Source organism: Schistocerca nitens, chromosome 8, assembly GCF_023898315.1.
Source record: "Schistocerca nitens isolate TAMUIC-IGC-003100 chromosome 8, iqSchNite1.1, whole genome shotgun sequence".
Taxonomy (NCBI): Eukaryota; Metazoa; Arthropoda; class Insecta; order Orthoptera; family Acrididae; genus Schistocerca; species Schistocerca nitens.
Window position 1 is genome coordinate 602,176,716 of NC_064621.1, and position 26,988 is coordinate 602,203,703.

Here is a 26,988-nt window from a genome sequence, read left to right on the forward strand (position 1 = left end):
AAACTTGGTAATTTGTGCCTGTATTGCACAATGTTTACCACTAGACCAAGAGCAGATACAACACATTAACAATTCAAGCAGGAGTTAATGCTTCTTCCAGACACTTCCGCATCCTGCAGTGTTGCCAGATTGTGCACATGGCCGGATGTAACATTCTGAAGGTTGGCCAGTTTTATTGGTCCCTTAAATGAACAACTCAGGCTTAGTCTCTGTGGCGGCCATGTTTTATGTCAAAGAGTGTACATTCAGTGGTGCAGGGGTTGGACAGAACTGTGGAAACACGGTGAGAAATGCATGTTTGAACATAAATGCAGGTATTAGCCAAGACTGCAGGTTGCGCTGTTGTATTTGACCTCGAACGTTGCCTGTGCAATGCCCTCAATACATTGAAAGTGCCAGTCGTGTTCAGAACAGTGTTTGGTGTAGCTGTGAATGTATTATGTTGAAGTTCAGTGATTTCAAATGTGGGAAAATTGTTGGTGCTCGTATGGTGAGTGCTTCTGTAACCAAGATAGCTATAGTATTTGGTGTTTCAAGGGCCATCATATCGAAGATTTATAGTGCATGCAGGGAAAGTGGTGAAACATCATCCTCTAAGACGAAAATGTGTGTCGAGTGGCCACGACAGATGGTCATTGAAGAGGATTGTGATGAAAAATATGAGAACAGCAACTGCAAAGGTCACTGCAGAACTGAACGTCGCACTCGCAACCCTGTCAGTACCAGAACAACAAGGGTGCTACATTAAGTTGGAAATTGCAGACAAGCTGGTATTCCAAAACAATGCCTGTAACAGGGAAATGTGATACCAAAGCTGTAAAATCTGGACTATGGAGGAATGGAAGAAAGTCATATGGTCTGATGAGTCTTGTTGCACACTGTTTCCAACGTCTGAGCAAGTTTACTTCTCAAGAGAGAAACATGGCAGGGGTTTGGTGATGATTAGGGCAGCCATATCATAGAATTCCATGGTCCCCATGGGTACTCTGCAAGGTCACATTACTGCCAAGGATAATGTGAACATTTTGGTTGATTAGAAGCACCCCATGGTTCAATGCTTGTTCTCAAATGATGATGCTGTGGTGCACAACAGGACCCCTCTTCAAACATCTTGCATGATCAAAGACCAGTTTTGTGAGCACGAGGATGAACTACTGCATCTCCCCTGACCACAACAATCACCAGATCTCAATATTATTGAGCCTTTGTACTCTGGAGATAAAGGCACATGATCGCTCACGATTTCCATCATTATTAGTTGATCTTGCCACTATTTTGCAAGGAGAATGGTATAAGATACCTTGAAAAACCATACTGGACCTATATTTATCTATTTTGAGAGACCAGGAAGTGGTTTTGAATGCCATTATGTTTTCAGTGTTTCTATATTCTTGTCTACTCCTGTATATGAGGATACTGCTCACAAAATATACTGTGAATAGAGTTAGTAGTAAAGAGATACTAAATTAAAATGTCATGCTTTATGTTGAAGTGTTACCTTTTATTATTTTATGAGTGATGTTGGCACAAGAAAAAGTTTTGAAAAGGTTTACAGAAAATATGTAATAAGCACTAAACATTTTTCCGCTTCATTATTTTATGCACTGTGTTGGTAAGAAAAAGTTTTGAAAAGGTTTGAAATTGTGTGTATAGTTTCTTGGAAGTCACTGAGTGCTCTGATTCTCTAATTCTAGTACTGGATGAATACAGTCCGGGTAATTTGCACACTGTCAATTACACGTCCTCAAAACATATACAATTTGTAACTTTAATACTCGACTGTGTTAAATGTTTACTATAATACTCTCTTACTGACTAGATTATTACAGAATTTTACATTTGGCCAGTAAGTATATGACACATTAAAAATCAAATTTTTGTTGCCCCTGGAAGCTGCTTGATAGGCAACCTGCAACATGGATCATGCACCATTTTAGCATATAGATTCTTATTACATGACAGCTGTAAATACTGCTTTTGGCTTTTGTTTTATGTTGATCATTGACACGAAGAAAATTCGCCACACTGTCTCCTGTAAGTTAGTGAAAACTGCACCTAACTGTATTTAGTAGTTCTGAATACATTGGAGGAGGCCTATTTAGCTGCCTCATCCACTATAACAACCACATGAAAAAGCGTGTCAGCAAGAGGTGTAAGAGTTGTCCAGATTACACACAGATAATATATAGGGAGTTGTTATAACATCAAGTTTAACACATATATTTCAGAACAACACAACACATTTAAGTCACAGAGTAAGTTGACAAGCAAGACATGTGTACACGTTAGCATTCGAATGAGCACTGAGTCCCAGTCTAGCGGCCACTGCTCGGCTGGCCGCATAGGTGGCGCAGCTGCTGCATGGCTGGCAGACAGCGCCACACGTAGAGGACGCGCGTAATTGCGCGGCGGCGCTTTGAATGATCGGTGAGTCACAACAGGAGTATCATCAGGAAATGAGAAGAAATTGCAAGTGTTGATTTGAGTATCTGTATGTGATGGGAAAGAATGATGAACTATAAAATTAAATATATTATCAGTGAGCACAGTGAGAATAAATTTTACTTAGTTGTCCAGCTGCAAGCTAAAGTACAAATGTCTCTTTAGGAAGTTTTTTCCACTGTTTCACCAAGGTATTCTGTTTTCTTCAGCATCCTTACACTTATTACACTCTGTTGATTTAAACAGATGCAACACTGAATTAATTATTGTATTTTTATCAGAAAGTCCAGGTTGGAATACCAAATATTATGAAAAGGATAGATTGCTACTCACCATAAAATTGACATTTTAAGTTAAAGACATGCATAATGAAGAAACTGTTACACTCTGAGCCTTCAGCCAAAACCTTTTCGGAAAAGAAAGGAAAACATATGCATTCACTCAAGCAAGCACATCTCACACACATGACTGCTACTGAGGCCAGACTACGACTGTTGCAGTGAACAAAAGCAGCAGTGTGGGGAAGGAGGGAGGGGGGGGAGGGAGGGAGGGAGGGAGGGGGAGAGAGAGAGAGAGAGAGAGAGAGAGAGAGAGAGAGAGAGAGAGAGAGAGAGAGAGAGAGAGCAGAGTATAGATAGGGGGACAGAAATGTGCTGTCTGGCAGAGCTTACAGAGATCAGTGCATAATGAGAGTGAAGGGACATAAACTTGGAGGAGGTGATAGGACAGAGGGGTAGGAAACTGTCGGGTGGAAGGTTTGAGAACATTAGAGTATCATAGGTTACGAGAGGGATAATTCTGGGAGCAGAGAATGTGTTATAAGGATAACTCACATTTGCGCAGTTCAGAAAAGCAGGTAGAAGAAGAGAGAATCCAGATGGCCTGGATTGTGAAGCAGCTATTGAAATCAAGCATGTTATGTTCAGCTGAACGTTGTGCCACAGGACATTCCACTTTGCTCTTGGTCACAGTTTGGTGGTGGTCATTCATTCCGGTTGGTAGTTGTACCAGTATAAAAATCTGTGCAATGGTTGCAGCAGAGCTGGTATATGACATGGCTGCTTTCACAGGTGCCTGAGCCACTGATAGGGTAGGATAAGGTTGTGACAGAATTGGAATGGGAAGTGCTGGGTGGGTAGACTGGGCAGGTCTTGTACCTAGGTCTTCCACAGGGATATGATCTCTGTAGCATGCTGGGATTGGGAGTGACACAGGCAAGGGCTTGGATGTTGTGGAGGTTGGGTGGGCAATGGAACACCACTTTACATGGAGCGGAAGGATCTTGGCTAGTGTCCCACATTTGAGGGCAGGTGGTACTGGAAAATGAAGGGGTTGCTCCTTTGACCCAGTTCTGTGGGGTGGTGCGAGGATTGAGGGCATATGATGATAAGAGAGATGTTGAGGTTGTCAAGGAATGCGGATGGAGTGTCTTGATCCAAAGTCCAGATCATGAAGATAACTTCAATGAACCTGAACCAGACCACGAGGCTGGGAAGGTTTTCTCTAGATGGTCCATAAACAGGTTGGCATAGTAGGGTGCTATGTGGATGACCGTGGCTGTGACACAGATTTGTTTGTATACCTTCCCCTGAAAGGAGAAGTACTTGTGTGTTAAGATAAAGTTATAAGGTCTATTAGGAATGAAGTAGTTGGTTTGGAGTTGTAGGGTCATTGGGAGAGATGGTGTTAAGTATTGGCAATTTCCATCCCTTATGTCTTGTCACCTCCTCCTAGTTCACGTCTCCTCACCCTCACTATGCTCTTATCTCTGCCATCACACCCCACCACTCTTTTTCACCTCTCTGCACCTCTCCATTGTTTTGCTCCCCCCCCCCCTCCCTCCCCAAGCGCGCACACTTCTTACAGCCTCACGACATGTTCCTGGCAGCCCTGTCCTGCTGTCTTCTAGCCTTTGCATGCTCCTGCTGTACAACCCCCTCCACCCTCACTCTGGACTGCTGTTGTCATTCAATGGAACAGTCATAGGCTGGAGATATCAGACAAGTGTGCATGAGGGGTGCCTGCTTGAGTGAATGTGACTGTGTTTTCCTTTCTTTTCTGAAGAAGGCTTTGGCTGAAAGCTCAGTGTGTAGCAGTCTTTTCATCTGCCTGTCTGCAACTCAAAGTCTCATTGTTACAGTAAGCAGCAATCTATCCTTTTCATAATTATTCTATTTTTATTAGATAATGTAGTCTAAGGTGCTTCCTAAATTGGAAATTAAAGATGAATGTGTATGTTAATTTGCCCACAAACATATTTGCATATGAAATGGAGAACATCAGTGCAGGCCATCAGTTATCTTACAAAGTGAAATTCCAAGTAGTGCTAATAGAAATACTTAAAACCTATTTCTAACTTTCGAAACTTGTACTTCCCAAGGGAGGAAGAGGAATTCTCTTGGAAAGGTTGGAGAGAAGGGGCAGATTACTCAGACCACAAGTTGCAAGGAATCCACCTGTTATACTGAGTACACTCACAGACCCACATGAAGGATTTTATGAGGGTGGTTTGAAAAGTTCTCGGAATCACCACGAGAGGTCAGCGCTAGCACAATGAGCTGTTCACGTGATATTCATTGGACTGTTGCCTGTAAACACATGCCACGTCAGTGCTCTTGAAGAGAGCTGCGGCGGTGATGTGGCTCTGTTGTTGTTACCTTTTAGTGATTTGTGAAGATGGAAACACATCGAGATTCGAGCAGTGATTAAGTACTTTGTGAAGAAAGGTATGAAAGCAAAGGATAGTCATGCTGATTTCCAGAATACACTGGGGGTCTCTGCTCCTTCATTTTCAATTGTTGCCAAGTGGACAAATGAATTTAAATTTGGTTGGGAGAGCTTAGATGATGATCCACACAGTGGTCGGCCAAGATATGTCACTATTCCAGAAATCATTGCAAAAGTGCACAAAATGGTCATGGAGGATCACTGATTGAAAGTGCGTGAAATTGCTCACACTTTCCAGATGTCATCTGAAAGGGTATATCACATTTTAACTAAAGAATTAGAAATGAAAAAAATCATCTGTGAGATGGATGCCGTGACTCTTGACACTGGACCAAAACTGCATGAGAATGGACATATTGGAACAATGTTTGGCTCATTTTAGGTGAAACGAATAAGATTTTTCGTGACCGCAGATGAAACTTAGGTGCACTACTATACCCCAGAGACAAAACAGCAGTCAAAGCAGTGGAAACATGCTGATTATCTGCCACAAAAAAAGCAAAGACAATTTCTTCAGTGGGGAAGGTCATGGCATCATGATACAAAGGGGATTCTGTTTGTAGATTATCTCCCCAATGGGCAAACAGTTACTGGAGAAAACTATGCTAACCTCCTGGACAAATTGCAACACAAGATATGTGAAAAGAAGGCCAGGTTTAGCAAGGAAGAAAGTCATCATCCATTAAGACAATGCGCACGTGCATGTCAAAATTACATGAACTAAGGTATGAATTATTGCCACATCTGCCTTATTCACCAGATATGGCTCTGTCAGACTTCAATCTCTTTCCAAAACTGAAAGTTTTTCTTGGTGGACGAAGATTCACTTCAAATAAAGAACTGATAGCCGGAGTTGACAACTATTTTGCAGGCTTGGAGGAAACTCATTTTCGAGATGGATTCAAGGCACTGGAACATCGCTGGACTAAGTGCATTAATCTATAATGAGACTACATTGAAAAATAAAATAAAAGTTTCAGTGATGTAAATACTTTTTTTCTATTCCGTTCCAAGAATTTTTCAAACCACCCTCATAAACAGATATAGGAACTATTGGGAGTTGTAGTTGGTGGAGGCAATGTATAAATAAAGGACAAGATGGTTAGTACTAAAGATTGACTGTTTTGGAATTTAATGCGGGTGATTAGTGGAAAGATGAGTTGCATCCAGTGATGAGGACTTTCAAAGGGGCCTTTAGTAGTAATACCGGAGATTAAGCAGGAATGGAGCAAAGTAAGTTTGCAAGACTGTAATTATGCAGATATTGATGTCAAGGGTTAGGGTTGATTGGTTGGTTGGTTTGGGGAAGGAGACCAGACAGCGAGGTCATCGGTCCCATCGGATTACGGAAGGATGGGGAAGGAAGTCGGCCGTGCCCTTTGAAAGGAACCATCCTGGTATTTGCCTGGAGTGATTTAGGGAAATCACGGAAAACCTAAATCAGGATGGCCGGACGAGGGATTGAACCGTCGTCCTCCCGAATGCGAGTCCAGTGTCTAACCACTGCGCCACCTCGCTCGGTCAAGAGTTACGGAACTTGATGAGTTCAGTGCTGGAGAACTAGCGGGGCAGAGGGGGCTACAGCGCGCAAGGATGAGGGGAATGAAGGGGGGAGAGTTATTCACGCCACAGACGCTAGGGAGGGAGTTGTTCTCCAAATGGCTCACATCACAGGTAGAAAATTTAGAAAGGAGGTCAAACTCCAAAGGTGGACCAAAAGGATAAAAAGTATGGATGAAATAGAAAAAGGAAAAGGAACAAAATCACTAGGAATACGGGAAATCAGGTGGATAGCCAGGTCAACATAACAACAGCAAGGGAGGGGATGGAGAGGGCAGAGGGGAAGGAGTGAGGACAGGGAGTGAGGGGCACGGGGAAGGAAATGGAGCCTGGGAAGGAAGAATGCTGCTTTGTATGACCCTGTGGCCTTCCCTTTCCTGGCTACACACCGGGAAGAGGGCCAGGCTCACTGGCTTCGGGTGAAACACTTTCTCCACTACTTGGTCTGTACTAGGACAGATGTGGACACACTCACAGCCACAAGGCCATTATTTTGTTGGAGAAAGTATCAAAGACAAGTTTGGAGAAGTGGAGTGTCTCAGTAAGATGAGGTCGGGTTCACTGTTGATCAAAACTTCTTATGCTGCCGAATCTGCAGCTCTTTGTGCTTGTGATCATCTGCCCAGTGTTCTGGTGTCCATTACTCCTTACCAGTCTTTGAATATGGTTCAGGGAGTCATTTTTCATCGGACCACATATTTCAAACTGATGAGGAACTCTGGACCAATGTGGAATTACAGGGAATTTTGTCTTGTTTCAGAAAATTCGTAAGAACAATCGCACCGATACCAGCGCCTTTATTTTGGCATTTGAGGGAGATGCCCTCCTGGAGAAAGCCAAGGTGATTCGTTATCAGTGTATGTCCCACTACCCATGAGATGTTTTCGGAGCACGCATTTCGGGCACATCTTCCTGCTGCATGGCTGACCCTCTACGTAGCACATGTGTACACCCACTCCATGAGGGGAGCTCCTGTGTTCCATTTCCCATGTCTGTTAACTGTCATGACCGTCACTATCCCTGCTCACCAGAGGCCTGGCTTATAAGAAGGAAAAGAAGACACAGGAGTATAAGTCCCACGATTGTTTATCTTTCACTGAGGCTCATCAGAAATATGACAGACTTCACCCTGTGTTGATGACTTCCACTTTTGCCTCTTTAATGTCCGTTCCCCCTCCTCTTCCTTCTCCAGTTGCACCCCCTTCCCCCCCCCCCCCCTTCCCATGTGGTTCCCACACCCTCTCTTCCAGCTGCCACTCCCCCTCCCCAGCTGGAGAGGTGTCCCCCTTTTTTGGCACCTGCTGGTGGAGGGGATCTCTCCTGGGACCCCTCCCTGTGGTCTCTCTCAGGCTGGAGGCCTGATACACAACTTGACCATGGGATGTGCCCCAAGGTCACCTGTTCTCTCCCAGTTCCGAATCTTGCAAAAACTTGCTCTCCTTCTGTGCACTGCCCTCCTCAGCCTCTGAAAGAGGAGGAGGAGGAGGAGAAGAAGAAGGAGGAGGAGAAGGAAAAGAAACATAAGTCCCAGGACAAGCCCCTCTCACCCTCAGAGGTGCCATCTCTTCCCTCGCAACCTGACTTCTCATTTGCGAATACCATCCTGTCCTTGTTGGTAACCTGGTGGTGTGACTGGCCCCAGCCCACTCGCCTCCCATTTGGATACCCACTTTGTGCTTATTCAGAGGAACTGTAATGGGTACTACTGTCACCTTCCAGAATTGCCTTCTACTCAGCAGCTTGTGTCATTCTCCAAGAATCTCATTTATGTTACTGATGCTCACTCACCAAGCATTTGCACATTGGTCTGTATGGACCTTGTTAGTACATCGATTCCTCTTCATACCATGTTGGAAGCAATTGCTGTCTGGGTCCACTTGGATTCTGTGGTCACAGTTTGCAATCTCTGTCTCCCTCCTGACAGGCCACCTACACCACCTACCCTCCTGCAGCAACTCTCCCCTTACCTTCCAGCTCCTTGGAGATTTTATGCCCATCACCCCTTTGTTGGGCAGTGCTTTCTTATCTAGTCAGAGACTCCTCATTGACCAGTTTCTTGCAGACTACGACCTGTGCCTTCTTAATGTTACATATGGCACTTCCTCTGTCATTGATCTTTCGCTCACTTCAGCTCCCCATCTTCCTTCCTTACACTGGTCGCCACATGATGATCTTTGCGACAGTGACCCCTTCCTGTTGATTCTCTCGTCTCTATCCCACATCCCGGTGACCAGGTTACCCAGCTGGGCTTTCCACCATGCTGATTTGCTTTTTGTGGTGTCACCGCCAGACACCACACTTGCTAGGTGGTAGCCTTTAAATCGGCCGCGGTCCGTTAGTATACGTCGGACCCACGTGTCGCCACTATCAGTGATCGCAGACCGAGCGCCGCCACACGGCAGGTCTAGAGAGACTTCCTAGCACTCGCCCCAGTTGTACAGCCGACTTTGCTAGCGATGGTTCACTGACAAATTATGCTCTCATTTGCCGAGACGATAGTTAGCATAGCCTTCAGCTACGTCATTTGCTACGACCTAGTAAGGCGCCATTACCAGTTACTATTGATGCTGTAAAACATGTACCGTCAAGAGCGATGTTCACCAATTATGGATTAAAGTTAAGTATTCCAGAAGCTACATACGTTTTTTGCTAGTCTCAATTCCTTGTCCTGTTCCAGACCTCACGCCAGCCTGCGTGAGCTTAAACGCGTGCCTTTCGGCTTCCTCCTAGTGGGTTGGCTGTCTTGCCAATCCACAACACTTTTATATACTTCAAAGGTTGTGTCTGCACCTTATTTGTTGGGTTGTATTGATGAAGTTGTACATGATGTGCCCAGATGTGTCCGATAAGATAATCCATGCTGCCGACATTGCTGTACCCACTTGATGGGCTCTGTTCACCAGCAGCCAGTTCCGTGGTGCAGCACAGCCATTGCCACTGTCATCTGTGATCATTGTCATGCCTTACAAAATCTTAAGTGGCACCCATCCTCCACCAGTCTTATTACTTTTAAAAGTCTTCACACCAAAGCGGATTGTTTGAGCCTTCTCTGCCTTTATTGGGCATTAGTTCTGTCTCATGTGGAGTATGGTTGTCAAGTTTATGGATCAGCTGGCCCTTCCATGCTGCTCCTTGTGGACCGAGTTCTCCAACATGGTACCCGTTTAACCACCGGTGCCTTTTGCTCTAGCCATGTTGATAGTTTTCTGGTGGATGCTGTGATCCCTCACGTTTCAGTTCAGCGGTCCCAATTCCTGGTTTCCTATGCCATCACTATCTGCTCTTCCCCTGCTCATCCCTCCTATTCTATTCTTTTTGCACCTTTAGGCCATCGCCCGCCCACTGCCCATCCTCAGTTGGGTTTACCAATTAGATTCTTCTCTGCTCCTCTCTGCCGCCATTTCCGTCTCCTCTCCTTGTCGTCTTCCTCTTGTTCCCTCCCAAACACTCCCCATTGGTTAGTTCCTCGGTCCTGGATTCAATTGGATCTCTTCTTCTCGGGTTTGAAAACCTCCATTGGTGCAATGATGTTCCACTGTTTGTTCAGAAGGCTCTTATGGGGTGTTTCAGGATGCCACTGTTTCTTAAACCGATAGCTGATCTTGTGGGATATGCCTTCACGTCTTCCATTGGCACAGAACACCATCTCTTGCCTGCCACGTGTAGGGTCTTTACTGTGGCACTGATGGCATCTATCGAGCCCTCTGCTTTGTTAAATGATCCTTCCTCGACCAACTCTATTATGTACAGACTCAGTGGGTGGCCTCCAGGGTATTACTCAGTGTTTTCCCATCCATGACCTTCTCACTGATCTTGGCAATGCTGTTTGTTTTGTTGATTTCTTTTGTGCTCCGAGTCACGTACGTATCCAGGGTAATGAACTTGCCGATCGTCCGGCATTTCCCGTGACACCTAAGGGGCCGGATTTGTCACTTTACGTCAAATCACTTTTCACTCAGTTGTGAGCCAACTATTGGGAGGGTACTTCCCCGTCTAACAAACTTCGTATAATTGAGGAGATTTCCACCACATGGCATTCTTCGCTCTGCCTCTCCCAATGGGAATCTACCATCCTCTTCCATCTTTGTCAGCCATACTAGGCTGACCCATGGTTTTTTACTCTTCAATGAGCTGCCCCCCTGTTCATACTTGTGGGGCCCCTCTCACAGTGATCCATATTTTGCTAGATTGCTCCTGCCTTTTGGCCCTTTGCACTAGATATTTTATTATTATTATTTCTTGATGATCGCATGGTTACATCTGTCTTTGGGTTTCTTTGTGAAAGTGGTTTGTTGTGCCAGATTTAAGTCCTTGAATTTCCTTCAGGATTTGGAGACCCTCAGTTAACATTGACCTTGCCTCCACAGCAGCTGGGCTCTCCTTTCCATTTTTTCCTTACTTTTGCCCTTTTTTTTGTGATGTTTCATCTCCCCTCTTCTTGTGTCTTCTTCTCCTGGTGTTGCCCCTGTTGTGTTGTGATCACGGTATGATGTGGAGATTCAGAAAGGGTTGGTGGCAGAGCTGGTGCCACAATGTGTACAGTGTTTCTGGGGCACCATCACCCCCCCCCCCCTTCCTTTTTTTTCCTCTTATCTGCTGCTCCTTTTACCTCTTTTTTTGCCTGTTTTCCCTTCCCCTTGACTGGACTGTGCTGTTTCTCTCTTGGTTACTGCCAGCTTAGATCATGGGACTGATGACCTCACTGTTTGTGTCCCCCCCCCTCCCGATCAACCATCCATCCAACCAACCGCTGCAGATGTTTCATGAGTGGAACATAATTGTGGAAACTGGCAAACTTTCTGCCTCTGATGATAGTTGTAATCACTAGTTTGTTTGTGTAGGGCTCTCATCAGTAAGGTTCTTAGCACTCTAATCGGCATTGTCTGTGACAAAGTTGAAATATTTAAAATGCAAACACCGACACCAGGCTCGTTATCTCCTTGTCTCAATGAAATTCACACAACCACCTTAAGCTAACAAATCCTGCCATGACTAATATAATCATAGCTTTAAACTGAGGTGTTAAAATACAAGTACACAAACACAACAAAAGGTTAAATAAGCAAGTCAGAAAATTTTGGCCAGCAGATTGTTTGGAAAATAAATGGATGAGAACACACTACCTAACAATATAGGTAAAAGTCAAATGTAAGAATACAACATTTCATCTGTACACTGCTTCCTGAACGACATAATGGAGGAAAGGGTTGAAGGAACAGGACTCCACCTGCCGGTGATGGACAGCATTTGAAAACCTGAGAATTCACAAGTGACAAAGTGGCTGTTGAATCAGACAACAGGAAAGGAAGAAACACTGTAAACAAAGAGGAGACAAAAATGGGTGCAACAGAGAAATGGGGAAACTATGGTAGAGGTTTGGATTTGAAAAAGCAATGGTGGGATTTGCAGCATTAATCATGTATTTAATGGAACAGGTGCCTTAAACAAAGGTGTTAAATGTACTCAAAGCAACTGTTATAAAGTTTAATTTGTATTTGGAAGGGAACTGCAAAAACAAATCAACTGATCTCACACCATTAACTCTCAAAGTATTTACTGTCTAAAACCTGTAATGATTTAATGATAAAAGGAGGGATGAACCGTCTTGTATTGTTGCCTAACATTGAGGGCAGGTCATCTGATAAGCTAAGAACTTTATTCTTGTCTTCATATAAAACATTAGATGTTAAAATGTATTGTACTGTCAGTGGCACACCACAAATATTGCATTGCATTCCAATGGGCCTCTCACTGGTCGAAGTAACTATGTTTCAAAGTGCCACATCCAATGTGGAGACAACTGAGCACTACCTGATCCCTTCCAAGGCTGGGAGACAGTGCACCACGATTGGAGTGACAACCATTACAGATTTTGGGTTTTCAGCGAGGGATTCAAAAGGTCTCCTTCGAAATGTTAAAGATGCTCAAAGTTCCTGAAAATCACTTGTCTATGACTTTATGTGCCAAAAAACATGTCATACAAGGTGACAATTATTGAACTATGTGGAAAAAAAAGGAACATAAATTAGTTCAGCATGCATACACATTATTCAACATGTAAACATCACTACAGATATTCGGATTTAGGTGGCGACATGTTCTATATGCCTGCTATCACTGGCGATAATGTGATGCAAACGAATAGCAAAATTCTGCATGACCTGCTAAAGTGTCGGAAAATCCACGCTGTCGATGACCTACTGAATGGCTGTTTTCTGCTCAGCAATGATTTTGAGGTTATTGCTGTACACTTTGTCTTTAATATAGCCCCACAAAAAGGAGTCACATGTGTTCAGATATAGAAAATATAGTGGCCAATCGAGGCCCATGCGAGTGGCCTCTCAGTACTGCAGAGCCAGAATGCGGTCTCCAAAGTGCTCTTTCAGGACATCAAACACTCTCCTGCTACGATGGGATCAAGCTCCGTCTTGCAGGAACCACATCTTGTTGAAATCAGGGTCACTTTGGACAATGGGGATGAAATAATCTTTTACAACCTTCATGTACTGTTCAGTAGTCACCTTGCCATCAAGGAATATCATACCGATTATTCCATAACTAGACACTGCACACCACAGAGTCACCTGTTGAGGGTGAAGAGACTTCTTGATCGTGAAATGCGGATTCTTAGTCCCCCAAATGCGCCAACTTTGCTTATTGATGAACCTGTCCAAATGACAGTGAGCTTTGTCGCTAAACAAAACCATACAATTCCCATCATGCCCCGGGGCCAACTGTGCAGTTTGAACGCCCTGACACAAACCGTTCAGAAGTTATGATGATTTTATTTAAGTAAGTTCAATAACTGTCACCCGGTATGTGGGACAAATAAAGAACAGCTGAGAAGAGGTGTAAGGGACACAGTCACACACTTGTCTGAAAGAGTGTAGCAAATCAGCTGTCACCAAGCATGCCAAGAGTATGGTCACGAAATGAGATATAACAAGTTCAGTATTGTGTTGGTGGCTTCAGTTTATTGGGAAAACAAATTCAAGGATCCTGTCAGCTTAAATTTGGAAGGATGGTGATTTAAACCCATATCCTACCACGATTTAGATTTTCTGTGATTCTCCTAAATCACTCTGGGCAAATGCCAGGATGGTTCATTTGCAAAGGCATGGCTGATTTTCTTTCCTGTCATTGAAATAATCTAAACTTATGCTCCACCTCAAATGACCTTGTTGTTGATGGGACATTAAACTCTAATCTTTCTTCATTCCCTGCTTGATTCTGTCAGCATAAGGGTGTCAGACAACCTAAACAACTAGAACGGACATTTCAATGTACTGGAGCCAAACTAAACTACAAGAAAGGCATGACACTAACAACACATCTAAGTCTGATTTGGGTCCATGCAGTGAGCAAAGATAATACCGTTGTTTGCTGCAGTTGAAGGAGATAACAGAAACAACACTCAAGAATTAGGCCTCATGCTTGTTGTCACTGGCTGGTTGCTGCCTACAAGGCAGTATGAGGAGCTGTCTATGATCATGGGACATGTGATCACCATGTTGCCAATTCCTCCAGCTGTTATTGCCAGTGGATGAATCCTGATGATGCTGCTGCTTCTTTATTCAAACAGCTCTCCATTTGGCCTTATGAGGCTGGTAGGACCTCCCTACATCAGAAACAAATCTGAGGAGGTACCAGGAATAAAAACCATGAACTTCCACACTGAAAGCAGCAATGCTAAGCATTTGACTACCAAGATAGTCAGGTAGCTTGGTAAGTTGTTGGAATATTTTCTGCAAAAACTGAACTGTTAACTTTATTGTGAATACAATAACATACCATAAATTTCTTGAATAGCTTGTGCATGAAATGTGGATGAGCCTTAACTGGCCGATTCTAGAGGTACTTGCAATGTCTGTGGAGCTAACACATGGGTTGTGAGTAAAGACTGCCAAAACATGTATTTTTTTCATTGCACTTGTTGCATGTCTGCCGCTTACACTCTGTGTAGTAGCATTCCAGTGTCACTTCAATATCAATATTTTACACAGTTGCTGAGTTGAAATTCTTGGTGGACACTGTCTGTTGAGACATCTTTGCACATATGACTAAACTGATCTCTGTTATCAAGTATCTAAAAGATCAGGACCTGATAAATGTGAATTACACAAAAATAGAATAGAAAACTACATTCTCTCTGTGACCCTTTCATACCAGCATTATGACAGTGCAACAATTTCCCTATTAACTAAAATGTCATATTTCCTTATCTGTCTGGATTGGTCTCTCTGGGCTCTGCAATGCTGATAGCAGAGACCACTGTGATTTCATTTAAGGAGCAATATTGATACTAGTATGAAACTTCCTGGCAGATTAAAACTGTGTGCCGGACCAAGACTCAAACTTCTAACCTTGTGAGCATGTGCTCTACTGACTGAGCTACCAAAGCACATCCTTACTTCTGTCAGAACCTCATCTCCTGCGTTCCAGACTTCACAGAAGTTCTCCTGTAAATCTTTTGGAACTAGCATTCCTGAAAGAAAGCTGTACCAGTAGATAGTGCATCATTTGGTTGTGACTTTCTTGCTGTTCATCTGTGATACCTTGAACAGTTGTGGCGTGTGAGACATCGCAGCTGAGCATAATCACCATAAATGTAATAAAGTAATCTAGAAGTAATTATTATAGTTATCATTGTGAGTAGATTATCACCTGTCGTAGCTGGTGTTTAACTTTTTTCATTATGGAAGTAGCATGTAGTGGCAGCACCTACCACAGTTTATGCATAATTTGACTTATATCACTGAAGCATCTTCTTCCAGGCAGAATTTATGGAACATGGTGTGAGAATGAATTAACACATATGAGGCAAAATACTTGTACATGCGTTTTAAAAAAATTCTCAGACTTTAATTTCTCTATTTTATATACACTTTACGAGAATTTAATATACATATATTTTACATTTAAGACACAGGCACTTTATCCTTTAAGGAATTCGGTACCAGTAACATCTCAAAGTGTGTATAACTCTTTGTATTTAATATAATGATACAAATGTTGATTAGGAACTAACATGATCATCGCTATCTGAGCTTGTAGAGCCATGATATCCACTATCTACTAAGCAAACTGTCTGCCTTTTCTTATTGATGAAAGACTGTTCAGCCACTGGATTACATGAAGAGCTTCTATTCACAAGCACTGGAGCCATTTCCTTGACAGACCCCGCAGTTCCTTTCAAATGACATGATGTAGATTTGTTGTCATGTGATGTGGATATACTTGTCTCAATATTAGAGCTACAAATGGGGGAAGTGAAAGTCTTAACCCAGGTTTTTCCTGAAGAAGTGAAATTTAAAACAAGAGATTTACTACAGCTGCTTCTCAGAACTTCTTGCTTTGCAGAAGAAGCCTCTGTGACTGCCTGCATTTCCTTATCAGCAGACAAACTAGGATTACTACAGCTAATATGAGTAACTGTAGAAGGCACATTTGAGATAAAGTTTTGTTTGACATTCATAATATTTTCTTGTGGGCAGGGTGCCACTACTTTTGTATTCATGCATGAATCAAATTGCTGAACACTGTCTGCAGGTAATACAGATGGACAGTCATTTTCATCCATAAGCTCTAAAGTTTCCTTCTGTCCCTGTACATCTACTTCACTTGTGGTTTTACCAGTTTCAGAAACACTGCATGTTTCAGCAGTGTGATTATATTCAGTTTCACCTTCTCTGGTTAGGTGCCTATCTGTCAATACAGTTGCTTCAGGCAATGTCACAGTCTGCGGGATGGTTCCCTTCTCTCGCTTCTTTACTAATATCTGTGAAGTGTGTTTTTTAGTATCACAACTGCCATGTGTTCTCTTCAGTGGCTTAATCAAGCCACGCATATCATTAGTCTTGCTGCTGGGGAGAACAGGACGTTCTATGATGGCTTGTCGAGACTGCGACTGACGTTCTAGAATACCTAAAATTTGGAAATAATGAAAATATTTTAAAACAATTACATACCTTTTTAAATCCTGTAAGAGTAATTTCAGATAAAAGGTATATTCCTTGGCAAGTGTGCGTGTAAATGCATCATACTGCACTGTACACATTTCCTAAGGGAACATTATGTCAATAAAATTGTCATGAGCTCTGTAACTACAAACTGCATTATAAACCAGTTTGTGTGCGGTTAATTCTGAGGGTGGGAACAAACAATGGAAGAGACAAGCACATTATTATGAAACACAAATCACCAGGAAACTACAGAACAAAATTCTAAATGCTTGCAAAATTGAAATAAATGAACACTTTCTTCACGTACATCCTTTTTGAAAATATGAGGCAAAAGGCATCATTCATCCAGACACACGCACAAACACAGGCATGCACAAACACACAAAATTAAAATAACATGCACAGAGGTCATTATAAACTGGATGATGCACCACTTTTTGACTATTTCTGCATGGCACTGACTAAGAAGCTGAGTATCTTACTGAATTTAAAAAATTTTCGTAACGGTTTTGAAAAATGTTATACGGGGTGTTCAAAAAGTCTCTCCGCAGTGCCATATGATTGTTAGCTGTGCGTGCCGTATGATTGTTCGCCTGCCTGGGTTACTTCCCTTCAGGTGGACTCTCCCAACATTACACTGTTTCGTTTATCTCAGCCAGGGTCAGTAGTATTGTTGGTGTGTGTTGTTACGTGTTGACATGAACATTTAAGTTTAGTTCCTTTGTTTTGTTCGTGTCACTGTTAAAATGCTAACCACTGAAGAGCATGTGTTTTTAGTCGAACAAGTGTTCAAAGCTGGCAGTAAATACACAGTTTCAGTTCATCAAACATTTAATTCAGTTTTCTCGGTGACAACACTCCCACATCGCGATACTGTGTGAGATTTGATTAACAAATTTCAAAGTATAGGTTCAGTGACAGATGGACCGAGAAGTGGTCGTCCTAGCGTTTTGTCTGAGGATAAACTACTCAATATTTCTGATAAAATGTGCACGAGTCCAAACAAGTCAGTAAAAAAACTCGCTCAAGAAATTGATGTTAATGTCGGAACGGCCCACACAGCTGTTAGGAAAAAATTAGAACTTTTCCCATACAAAGAGACAGTCGTGCAAGAACTGAAAAATACTGATCTTGGCAAGAGACTGCATTGTATTCAACAAAAGGGGGGACACTTTCAACATTTAATGTGAAAAACTGTAAGTAAAAATGAATATTCAATAAATTAATAACTTTTATTTCACTGAGTTTCATTTCGGTATATTCAATGTGGCATATGGCACATGCGGCTAACAATCATATGGCACTGTGGAGAGACTTTTTGAACACCCCATATTATAATCAAAAACAAAAAATTCTGTTGAGTGAGTTAGGACAGTACAAAGCGGTGTACGACATAGTAATATATCAATGAACTCAAATAATCAACCAATCTTTTGAACAGGTATGGTTTCCCGATATTTTGAAATATGAAGACATTAAAAACTCAAGAAATGTTCAAAGGAAGACATGTGAAACAAATGAAGGGACACAAAGAGTGCAATAATGTTACGTGTTGGAGAAAGTAGCAGCAATCCACTATTCACTATTTTATTGTAAAATATATTATTCTCAACAACAAGGAAAATGGACTGGGAATGCTGTAAAGAATTTTGTCGAAAAATGGTATGAATAATGTTGCAGGTATCTTCTGAGATCTTGCAAAGGCCTTCAAATCGGTTAGCCATAAGCCCTGTCTTGCTTATCTACAAATCAGAACAGAAGACAATGGGTAATTACCACTTTAAATCAATTGTCGTTTTAAATGGAGTACAGGATTACAAGTTCTGTCTCAATACTCCGTTCTAGGGCCAAACATGTTTTCATTCTACATAAGTGATCTATTGGTAAATATGAAGTCAGTTCTGTTTGAAAATTGTACTTCTGTATCAATCAAAAGTAACAATGCAGACAGAATTTTGAGCTCTGTTGTGAACACTCTCAATATGTTAGAAAAGTAGTTCCAGTTAAATAGGTTGAAACTGAACACTGTTCAAAATCAAAAATTTAAAATGCCACAACATTAAAACAGATCACAACAATCAGCTTTTCAATAAATTGATGCAACAGAATTACCTGGATACAATTTGGACAAGAATTTAAGCTGAAAAATACATGTTGAATTCCTAGCAATTAGATTAAGCAGTTTTACATTTTCTGTGTAAATAGTACTGACACAAAAACATGAAAAATAGCATATCATACTTATTTTGAATATATAATTAGGTATGACATAGTTTATTGATGTATTTCAGGTACTGAAGCTTCAGAAGAAAATTGTCAGATAAATGTGTGGTGAACAACAAAAAGAATCTTCCATGATCATCTCCATCCTATACATTTATGAAATTATATTATTTTCACACAACAGACTAAAATTATTTGAATAAACTCATTTTGGCCAAACTTACTACACATGAAACAAAGATAATTTCATGCTTCTCACACATTGATTGAAAGTATATGCCCAAACTACACAGTATATGGAGATGAAAATATATTATAAATTATTAAGGTGTGTTGATATCAAAATACACGTCACTGTGACAAGTATGCAAAACCATCGCAAAAGCATCTCTGCCACTGTCGGCATAGTTACTGTCATTATTTGCAGTTGTTGATCTCCTGTTTGTTGTTGCATCATATGCTTGCATAAAAAGTTACTATGGAATACTGAGCAATACTTATTGTGAAAATGAAAATAAATTCGAGTTCCTGTAGTGGTGACCCTGAAAAGGAAAGAAAAGTTTAAACACTGAAACATGTAGTCAGGAAAAATGGATCCATTGATGCAAGCACCCAAAACTGGAATCAGAACGGAAGAATGCTTACTGTGTGACTTAGGATCACCATCCGTGACTTTTATTTCACCAAAAAATGGCATGATAAGGTGTAAATATACAAGATGGGAGTATGTGCAAAGGAATTGAAATGTTAAGCTTCCCATATTCTGGTTGAGACGACCTCAGATTTGGTTCACGCAAATCGAATGCATCTTTCAACGTGTCGGGTGTTCAATAACACTGATAGATTTAATATCATGGTCTCACATCTGGATTTAGAAGCACTTACTTACTTTACTTTACTTTAGGTGATCAGGTCCAGAGGACCGCACACTACTACAAGGTTCCTCCTTCACTGGGTTTTGTTTTGTGCCTCCTGGTGCCCATCATTCTCTATTCCAATATGCAGCAAGTCCTCAAGGTGCCTATTGGCTTCTGTCTCGGGTTCTTCGGCCGACGTTCATCTAATGATTTTTCTGACGTTTCGCCAGCACGAGTGGCTGGCATTGTCAAAGCTTCACCCTCCATTGCCGGTGGTGAACTGGAGCCGAGCTCGCGGGCGCAGACTATATGTACCTGGCGCGCCAACGTCCGAGGGCTTCTCCGCGGTCATTTCCGGTGCGGTTCTCCTCTTGCTACCTGCGACGGTCGTTCGCTGCAGTACGGGAAGCCAGGATCCGTTGACCTTAAGGCTTTCCTCTTTCTTGTTCAAACTGTTCGCGTGTTTTTGTATTTCTACAGCTTCTCTGAACAAGCGCGTGTGATAGTGGTTCTCTACAGCCAGAACTTCCGTGTCGGCGAATTTTATTACGTGGTCGGTCTCATTCAGTGCGTGTTCTGCCACGGCCGATTTCTCCACCTGCCCCAACCTGCAATGTCGCTTATGCTCCTTGATCCTGGTGTTAATGGATCGTCCAGTCATCCCGACATAAACTTTTCCGCATGTGCATGGTATGCGGTATATTGCCGACCTTGCAAGTGGGTCTCTTTTCTCCTTCGCCGATCTAAGACACTCTTTGATCTTCCTTGTCGGTTTGAAGATCGTCTTTACGCCATGTTTGCGCAATATACGGCCGATTCTGTCCGTCACTCTGGGAATGTATGGCAGAAAGGCCGTACCCGACATTTCTTTTTCTGGTTCCTTACTTCGCCGAGTGTTTGGCTCAGTTACACTTCTAATATAATTTGTGGAGTACCCATTGCTCCTCAGGACTGTTTCCAGGAAGAGGAAAGCGCGACTGATGTCCTCTCTCGCCTTTCTGTCACGGTGCCGAGATGAATGTGCTACACCGAAGTTCTTGAGATGCAAGCGCCTATTCACCACCGCCCAAGCACATCGTATCTACGACAGAATGGAACGAGCTTTTCTTCGTGAGCGAATACATACAACACGGAGAGACTTGGCAAGAACGGATCAGGAACTTCTGGACATTTTCTATCAACTAAGTAGCAGAATGCATCGAGACGACTGGGACAAGATCGACAGCATCACTCACAGAAGCATGCAGAACGAACTCGAGCGCTGCACCGAGCGACAGAAGAAAAAGTTTGAAAGTTGCCGGAAGCAGACCGACAAGGCGACTCCCGACATGTCACACACAGTGGTCAACCTCACTGAACGACAATTGACCGAAGAGGAAGTGTCTGTTCTTCAAAAAGGAGGGAATTTCGCTATCATCCCGAGAACCATACCTATGGAGGACATCATTGCCAACACCGAAGCAGCCATTTGTGCCCTTCCTTGTGAAAGGGCAGAGGAAATACGCACGGAAACAGCCAGGATACTGCGCCGAGCAAAACCGCCAGCTTGCAACCTGAAGAAAGAAGAGGTACAAGCCATTAAGAATCTCAACGCCGACAAGAGTATATTGGTACTGCCTGCCGATAAGGGGAATGCGACCGTCGTAATGAAGACCGAAGATTATGAGCAAAAGATTCGAGACCTATTAGATCCGACGACGTACCGAAAACTAAGCGCAGATCCGACGCAACGTATCACACGGAATACGAATCGATTGATCAAGGCGTCTTCTCTGCCGGCGGACATACAGAGAAACCTGCGCAACACAGAAGCCCTACCACCTCGGCTGTATGGATTACCCAAGATCCATAAGAACAACGTTCCACTGAGACCGATCGTTAGCGCTCCTGGATCACCGACATATAAGCTGGCAAAACACTTGGCCTCTCTGCTCCAACCACACGTGGGGAAGACCGACACATACATTAAGGACTCAGGACATTTCATTGAGAAGCTGAAGAAACTGAAACTTGCACCAAACGACATCCTGGTCAGCTTTGATGTTGTTTCGTTATTTACGAAACTGCCACTCAGTGACGCTCTGGAGCACATCGGTTCCATTTTCCCGCTAGACATCAGAAAGCTCTTCCATGCATGTCTCACCACGAGCTATTTCACGTGGAATGGCGACTTCTACGAACAGCTGGAAGGCGTCGCCATGGGTAGTCCTCTCAGTCCAGTGGTGGCCAACTTCTTCATGGAACAATTCGAAGCACAGGCACTGGACTCGGCGACTTGCAAACCTAAGGTGTGGTACAGGTACGTCGATGATACTTTCGTGGTGTGGAGCCATGGTGAAGAACAGCTCGGTGACTTCCTAAGACACTTGAACAGCCTCCATGCCAACATAACATTTACCATGGAAGTAGAAAAGGACAAGAAACTGCCATTTCTAGATGTGCTGGTCACAAGGGACGGCAAAAACCTGGGACACAGCGTGTATCGAAAACCGACTCACACGGACCGATACCTGCACAAACTGTCAAACCACCACCCGAGCCAGAAAAGGGGCATGATTAGTACGCTCGTAACGAGAGCAGGACGAATATGTGAGCCGCAACACCTCAAACGAGAAATGCAACACCTGGAAACAGTCCTGAGGAGCAATGGGTACTCCACAAATTATATTAGAAGTGTAACTGAGCCAAACACTCGGCGAAGTAAGGAACCAGAAAAAGAAATGTCGGGTACGGCCTTTCTGCCATACATTCCCAGAGTGACGGACAGAATCGGCCGTATATTGCGCAAACATGGCGTAAAGACGATCTTCAAACCGACAAGGAAGATCAAAGAGTGTCTTAGATCGGCGAAGGAGAAAAGAGACCCACTTGCAAGGTCGGCAATATACCGCATACCATGCACATGCGGAAAAGTTTATGTCGGGATGACTGGACGATCCATTAACACCAGGATCAAGGAGCATAAGCGACATTGCAGGTTGGGGCAGGTGGAGAAATCGGCCGTGGCAGAACACGCACTGAATGAGACCGACCACGTAATTAAATTCGCCGACACGGAAGTTCTGGCTGTAGAGAACCACTATCACACGCGCTTGTTCAGAGAAGCTGTAGAAATACAAAAACACGCGAACAGTTTGAACAAGAAAGAGGAAAGCCTTAAGGTCAACGGATCCTGGCTTCCCGTACTGCAGCGAACGACCGTCGCAGGTAGCAAGAGGAGAACCGCACCGGAAATGACCGCGGAGAAGCCCTCGGACGTTGGCGCGCCAGGTACATATAGTCTGCGCCCGCGAGCTCGGCTCCAGTTCACCACCGGCAATGGAGGGTGAAGCTTTGACAATGCCAGCCACTCGTGCTGGCGAAACGTCAGAAAAATCATTAGATGAACGTCGGCCGAAGAACCCGAGACAGAAGCCAATAGGCAGTTTGTCAACAAGTGGCCACGAAAGCCTCAACAATTTTGTATAAGTCCTCAAGGATTCCATCCCTCAATCTCTTCTTTAGTCTTCCTGGTGGGCGTCTTCCACAGGGAGTATAATCCATAGCTTTCAAAGGCCATCGGCAGTTATCCATCTGACTGACATGTCCTGCCCATACAAGGTGCTTGGTTCTCATCAGTCCTAGAATGTTTGATCTATTGTACATTTCGTCTAGTTCACAATTATGTCTGATCCTCCATTCTCCAGTGATCTCATCCTGTACTGGACCAAAGATCTTCCTTAAAACTTTCCACTCAAAAACAAGAAGATTGTTCAAGTCTTTTTTCCAGACACTCCAAGTTTCACAACCATACAGTATGACAGGTTGAAACATTGTTTTATACAGCTGGAGTTTGAAATTCCTCAAGAGACCACACGATGCAAGTTGACTGAGACCAAAGTATGATCGATTGGTAGCTTGGATCCTCGCTTTGGCTTCTGCTTTACATGCTGTGTCTTCTGTAAAACTTAACCCCAGCATGGGTCCTGCTCATCACCAGACATTCCGTCTTTAAGAAACCAGTTTGGAGCTGTTAGCGAGCTCGCAGCACACGCGTAGGTGCGGAGTAGGCACCGGCACGTCAGCGGTTATGTGAGACGGCGTGTAGCCGCGAGAGACCGGCCGCTACTGCAGCTACCATTAGTCACACATTTACACACGCCCAATAACAACTTACAACACACTCACACTGTTCATATCCACACTACCTTGGTGTAACTTGTTGATGTTATCAGACCTCTATTGTCATATACTAAGTACATGAACAAGGCTTTTATCGTTTATGCCCTCCACTCTTCGGAAGGGGAAAGGGAAGTACGTACGTATGTACGTTATGTTCAGTAGCAGTTTCTTTTAATCAACAACGTAATCAATTTACCTGTTGAACACTTAAGTTGTTCTGTTAAAATGGAATCAAACGTCTTTGTGACATCAGCTATTCGTTTATTATTGCTTTGCAATAAACTGTTACTTTTAAGTTGCACTTAGTCTCAGATGCAGAGCCACTAGCGCTCTCCGACGCTGTTATCTGAGCTCAGCACTCTGCCGGCTCAGTGCTGATAAAGCTGCGCTGCGCCGCCTCCACTGCTTCACGCCCAGCCTCTGTATTCCCGAGCAACAGACTCGCTCTCGCTAACATTCATTTCCGACTTCAGTACAGTTAATCTCTCTATTGACCACTTCTGTAAGTAAAGATCCTATGATTATTGAGTTAACTTGAGTTGTCCTACCCTCATTCGGGTTTTCTACAGCTGAAAAACCACTCAATATTACTTCTGAAATTTATGAAGTACTTCACCTGTCTCGCCGTGTCGAGCCTTAGTGGGGTGGGTGCCCCTGCGTAGTGGCCAATGCGTGGGAGGTGCCTAGGCTGTGCAGGTTTACACCGCGATCACAGGATTCCTTCTCATTTTATTCATTTAAAAAAACTTTCTTCGTACAAAATCTCAAATTAATTAACGACACTTGGCCTTCATCCCATAGCAGGTTGAAAAATTTTTCCAGCGAGTTACGCTTAGTCTGCGCTGCGTAGTACTGCCTCCGCGTTCAGCGTCTTTTTTGCGGACGCGTGATTGATCAGCGGATACTCAGTGTTGAATTACACCATTGTCTTGCCGCCTTGCTACCCCCACGGCTACCAAACTGTTGGTTGCCTGCCGTGATTCTACTTCGTGGCCTTCTTCATCAGTAAGCGTGACTGAACGGGTCCATCGTCGTTACTTGCCAGGTAATTATTGCTACAACGTTGTACCCCCTCTGTCATCTCTGAATTACTCATCAAAGTAAGCCAGGAAATTTTTACTTGTAGGGTCACTAATACTTTCTCTCGCAGTCGACCGTTATCAACATTGGAAGCTGAAAGCAACCTCCGTTCAAATGGCTGTCAATTTATCATCTACAATGGGAAGCATGTTAACCTCAATGGTTGTCGTCGTCGCCGTTAAGGCGCCTCCATTTCACGTCTACCCTTCCACATCTGGCGTGATTTTTGGACGTCATCATAATCTGGTGCATACTCCACATTATGCTATTGTGTTAGCTGATGTCAACTTAACACTATTAGAAGAGGAAGACCGTGCTTTATATGATACAGCTCAGCAATTGTCAAAATATGAAACCTTCTTGACGCAGACAAAGGAACATGAGTTTCTCCGATCTTTGTGGGAAGTGACTAGAATTATTTCAACCCTTCGAAGTCTATTGAACAGTATTAGGGATGCAGTACCACGGCCTCGTTTCAAACGAGCCTGGTTGCCCGTTGGAGGTACATTATTAAAATCTGTCTTTGGGACTCCTGATGAAACAGACGCAAAACGCTGTGATTTGGACACACGGCAAGCGCTTTCGGAAACACAAGTTAATCACGAAGTGTTGGTACATCAACAGGTGCGCCTGACACATCTTGAGAATAACCTGTTAGCCACAACTCGACAAATACAAGTTGTAGCCGACAGATTAACACGACACTATGGTGCACTTGAACAATCCTTTAACCAAGAGTGGACTCATCTTCGCTCGGGATTACGTAATCTATCACATTGGACATTGTGAAGACCACGCAGATTCTTTTATTTAATATACACACAGCACAGTTACACGTGCACATGTTACACTCGGCCATTCAACTCGGACTGCAGTTAGAGGTCCGACTTACCCGTAATTCGGACGGTATTCGGATGCGAATGAGGTTGCCAATCACGTGCGCAAATTACAAATACGAGTGCTATCAAATATACACTTTTCATGTCTCTTGGGCTACCCTTCACCACCATGTTGTTTGGCAGACTCAAGAATTTTTAATAGTTAGTCGGGGTCGACAAACTCACGCCACTCTCTCTCGCGCTGAACTATCCAGTTGCTTCCATACAACACATTATTTATGCTCCACGCTAATTTTACACACTAACACTACTGAGTGCGAGATGTCACTGTTTTGAGCTGAAACTACTACACCTCCATGTCCTCGTGTTCTAGTCTCACTTCGCCAACCAATAATTCAGCCTGTTGGCAACAGTTTTCTGTTCGCTGTTCCACAGTCACCACCACCCTGGAGTGCCACCGTTCAATGTTAGAGACTGAATCGTACCGGGTAACACTGAATAATAGTGGCCTAGTGTATAATAGTTCAAGATGTGACGTATACGCTGCTTCTATGAGGATATCAGCTCAATTGCACTCCACCTTTCATGTCACCATTCCCACATTTACCTTATACGTTCCTGAACACTCTTTTAAACTCCATCACCATGACAAGCTAAAGAATTTACCGAATACCAATGATTCAGATCTACTCCAATCGATCAATCATCTCCTTACTCAGGAACATAACCAAGTTGCTCTTGACCGAGTGGCCTCACATATTGCTGATTGGCACCAAACCAAGCGATTAACCACCGTTGTATTACCCAGCGCTGGTTCGGTAATCATCATTGTAATGATTCTGATTATAGTATCCTGGATACTCTGTAAAAGAGGGTTTTGCAAATGTTTCACTTCCTTCCGAGAAGTAGTACCACCCCCACAACCTGAAGGTGAATATCACACCTGAAACTACCTGCCAACCTTGGTGCATGCGATCAGGCATGAACCCCCCCCCCCCACCCCACCCCTTAGAATTAAGTTGTAGTCTAGGTGTCAGGTCAATGAACTAATTTTGTAATGGATTTGTATTTCTATGAAAAGTCTATGGAATCACAATTTAACTGTCGAGTCTTAACCCTCATGTAAGTCATTTTGTT

The 26,988-nt window shown here is 43.3% G+C and overlaps 1 protein-coding gene across 2 annotated transcripts in view; it reads right to left on the reverse strand.

Moving 5' to 3' along the window:
• The window catches only part of LOC126198426 (coiled-coil domain-containing protein 130 homolog), a 109,104-nt gene that overhangs the window by 16,069 nt on the left and 66,047 nt on the right, over positions 1–26,988 (reverse strand). Inside the window, exon 6 of one of the 2 annotated variants that reach the window (XM_049934733.1) lies at positions 15,703–16,653. The exons of the other annotated variant lie outside the window; for it this stretch is intronic. Within the exon in view, the coding sequence (XP_049790690.1) occupies positions 15,746–16,653 (908 nt within the window). The 3' untranslated portion in view covers positions 15,703–15,745. Of the gene's footprint in view, positions 1–15,702; positions 16,654–26,988 lie in introns of those variants that run through there. 2 annotated transcript variants of the gene reach the window in all.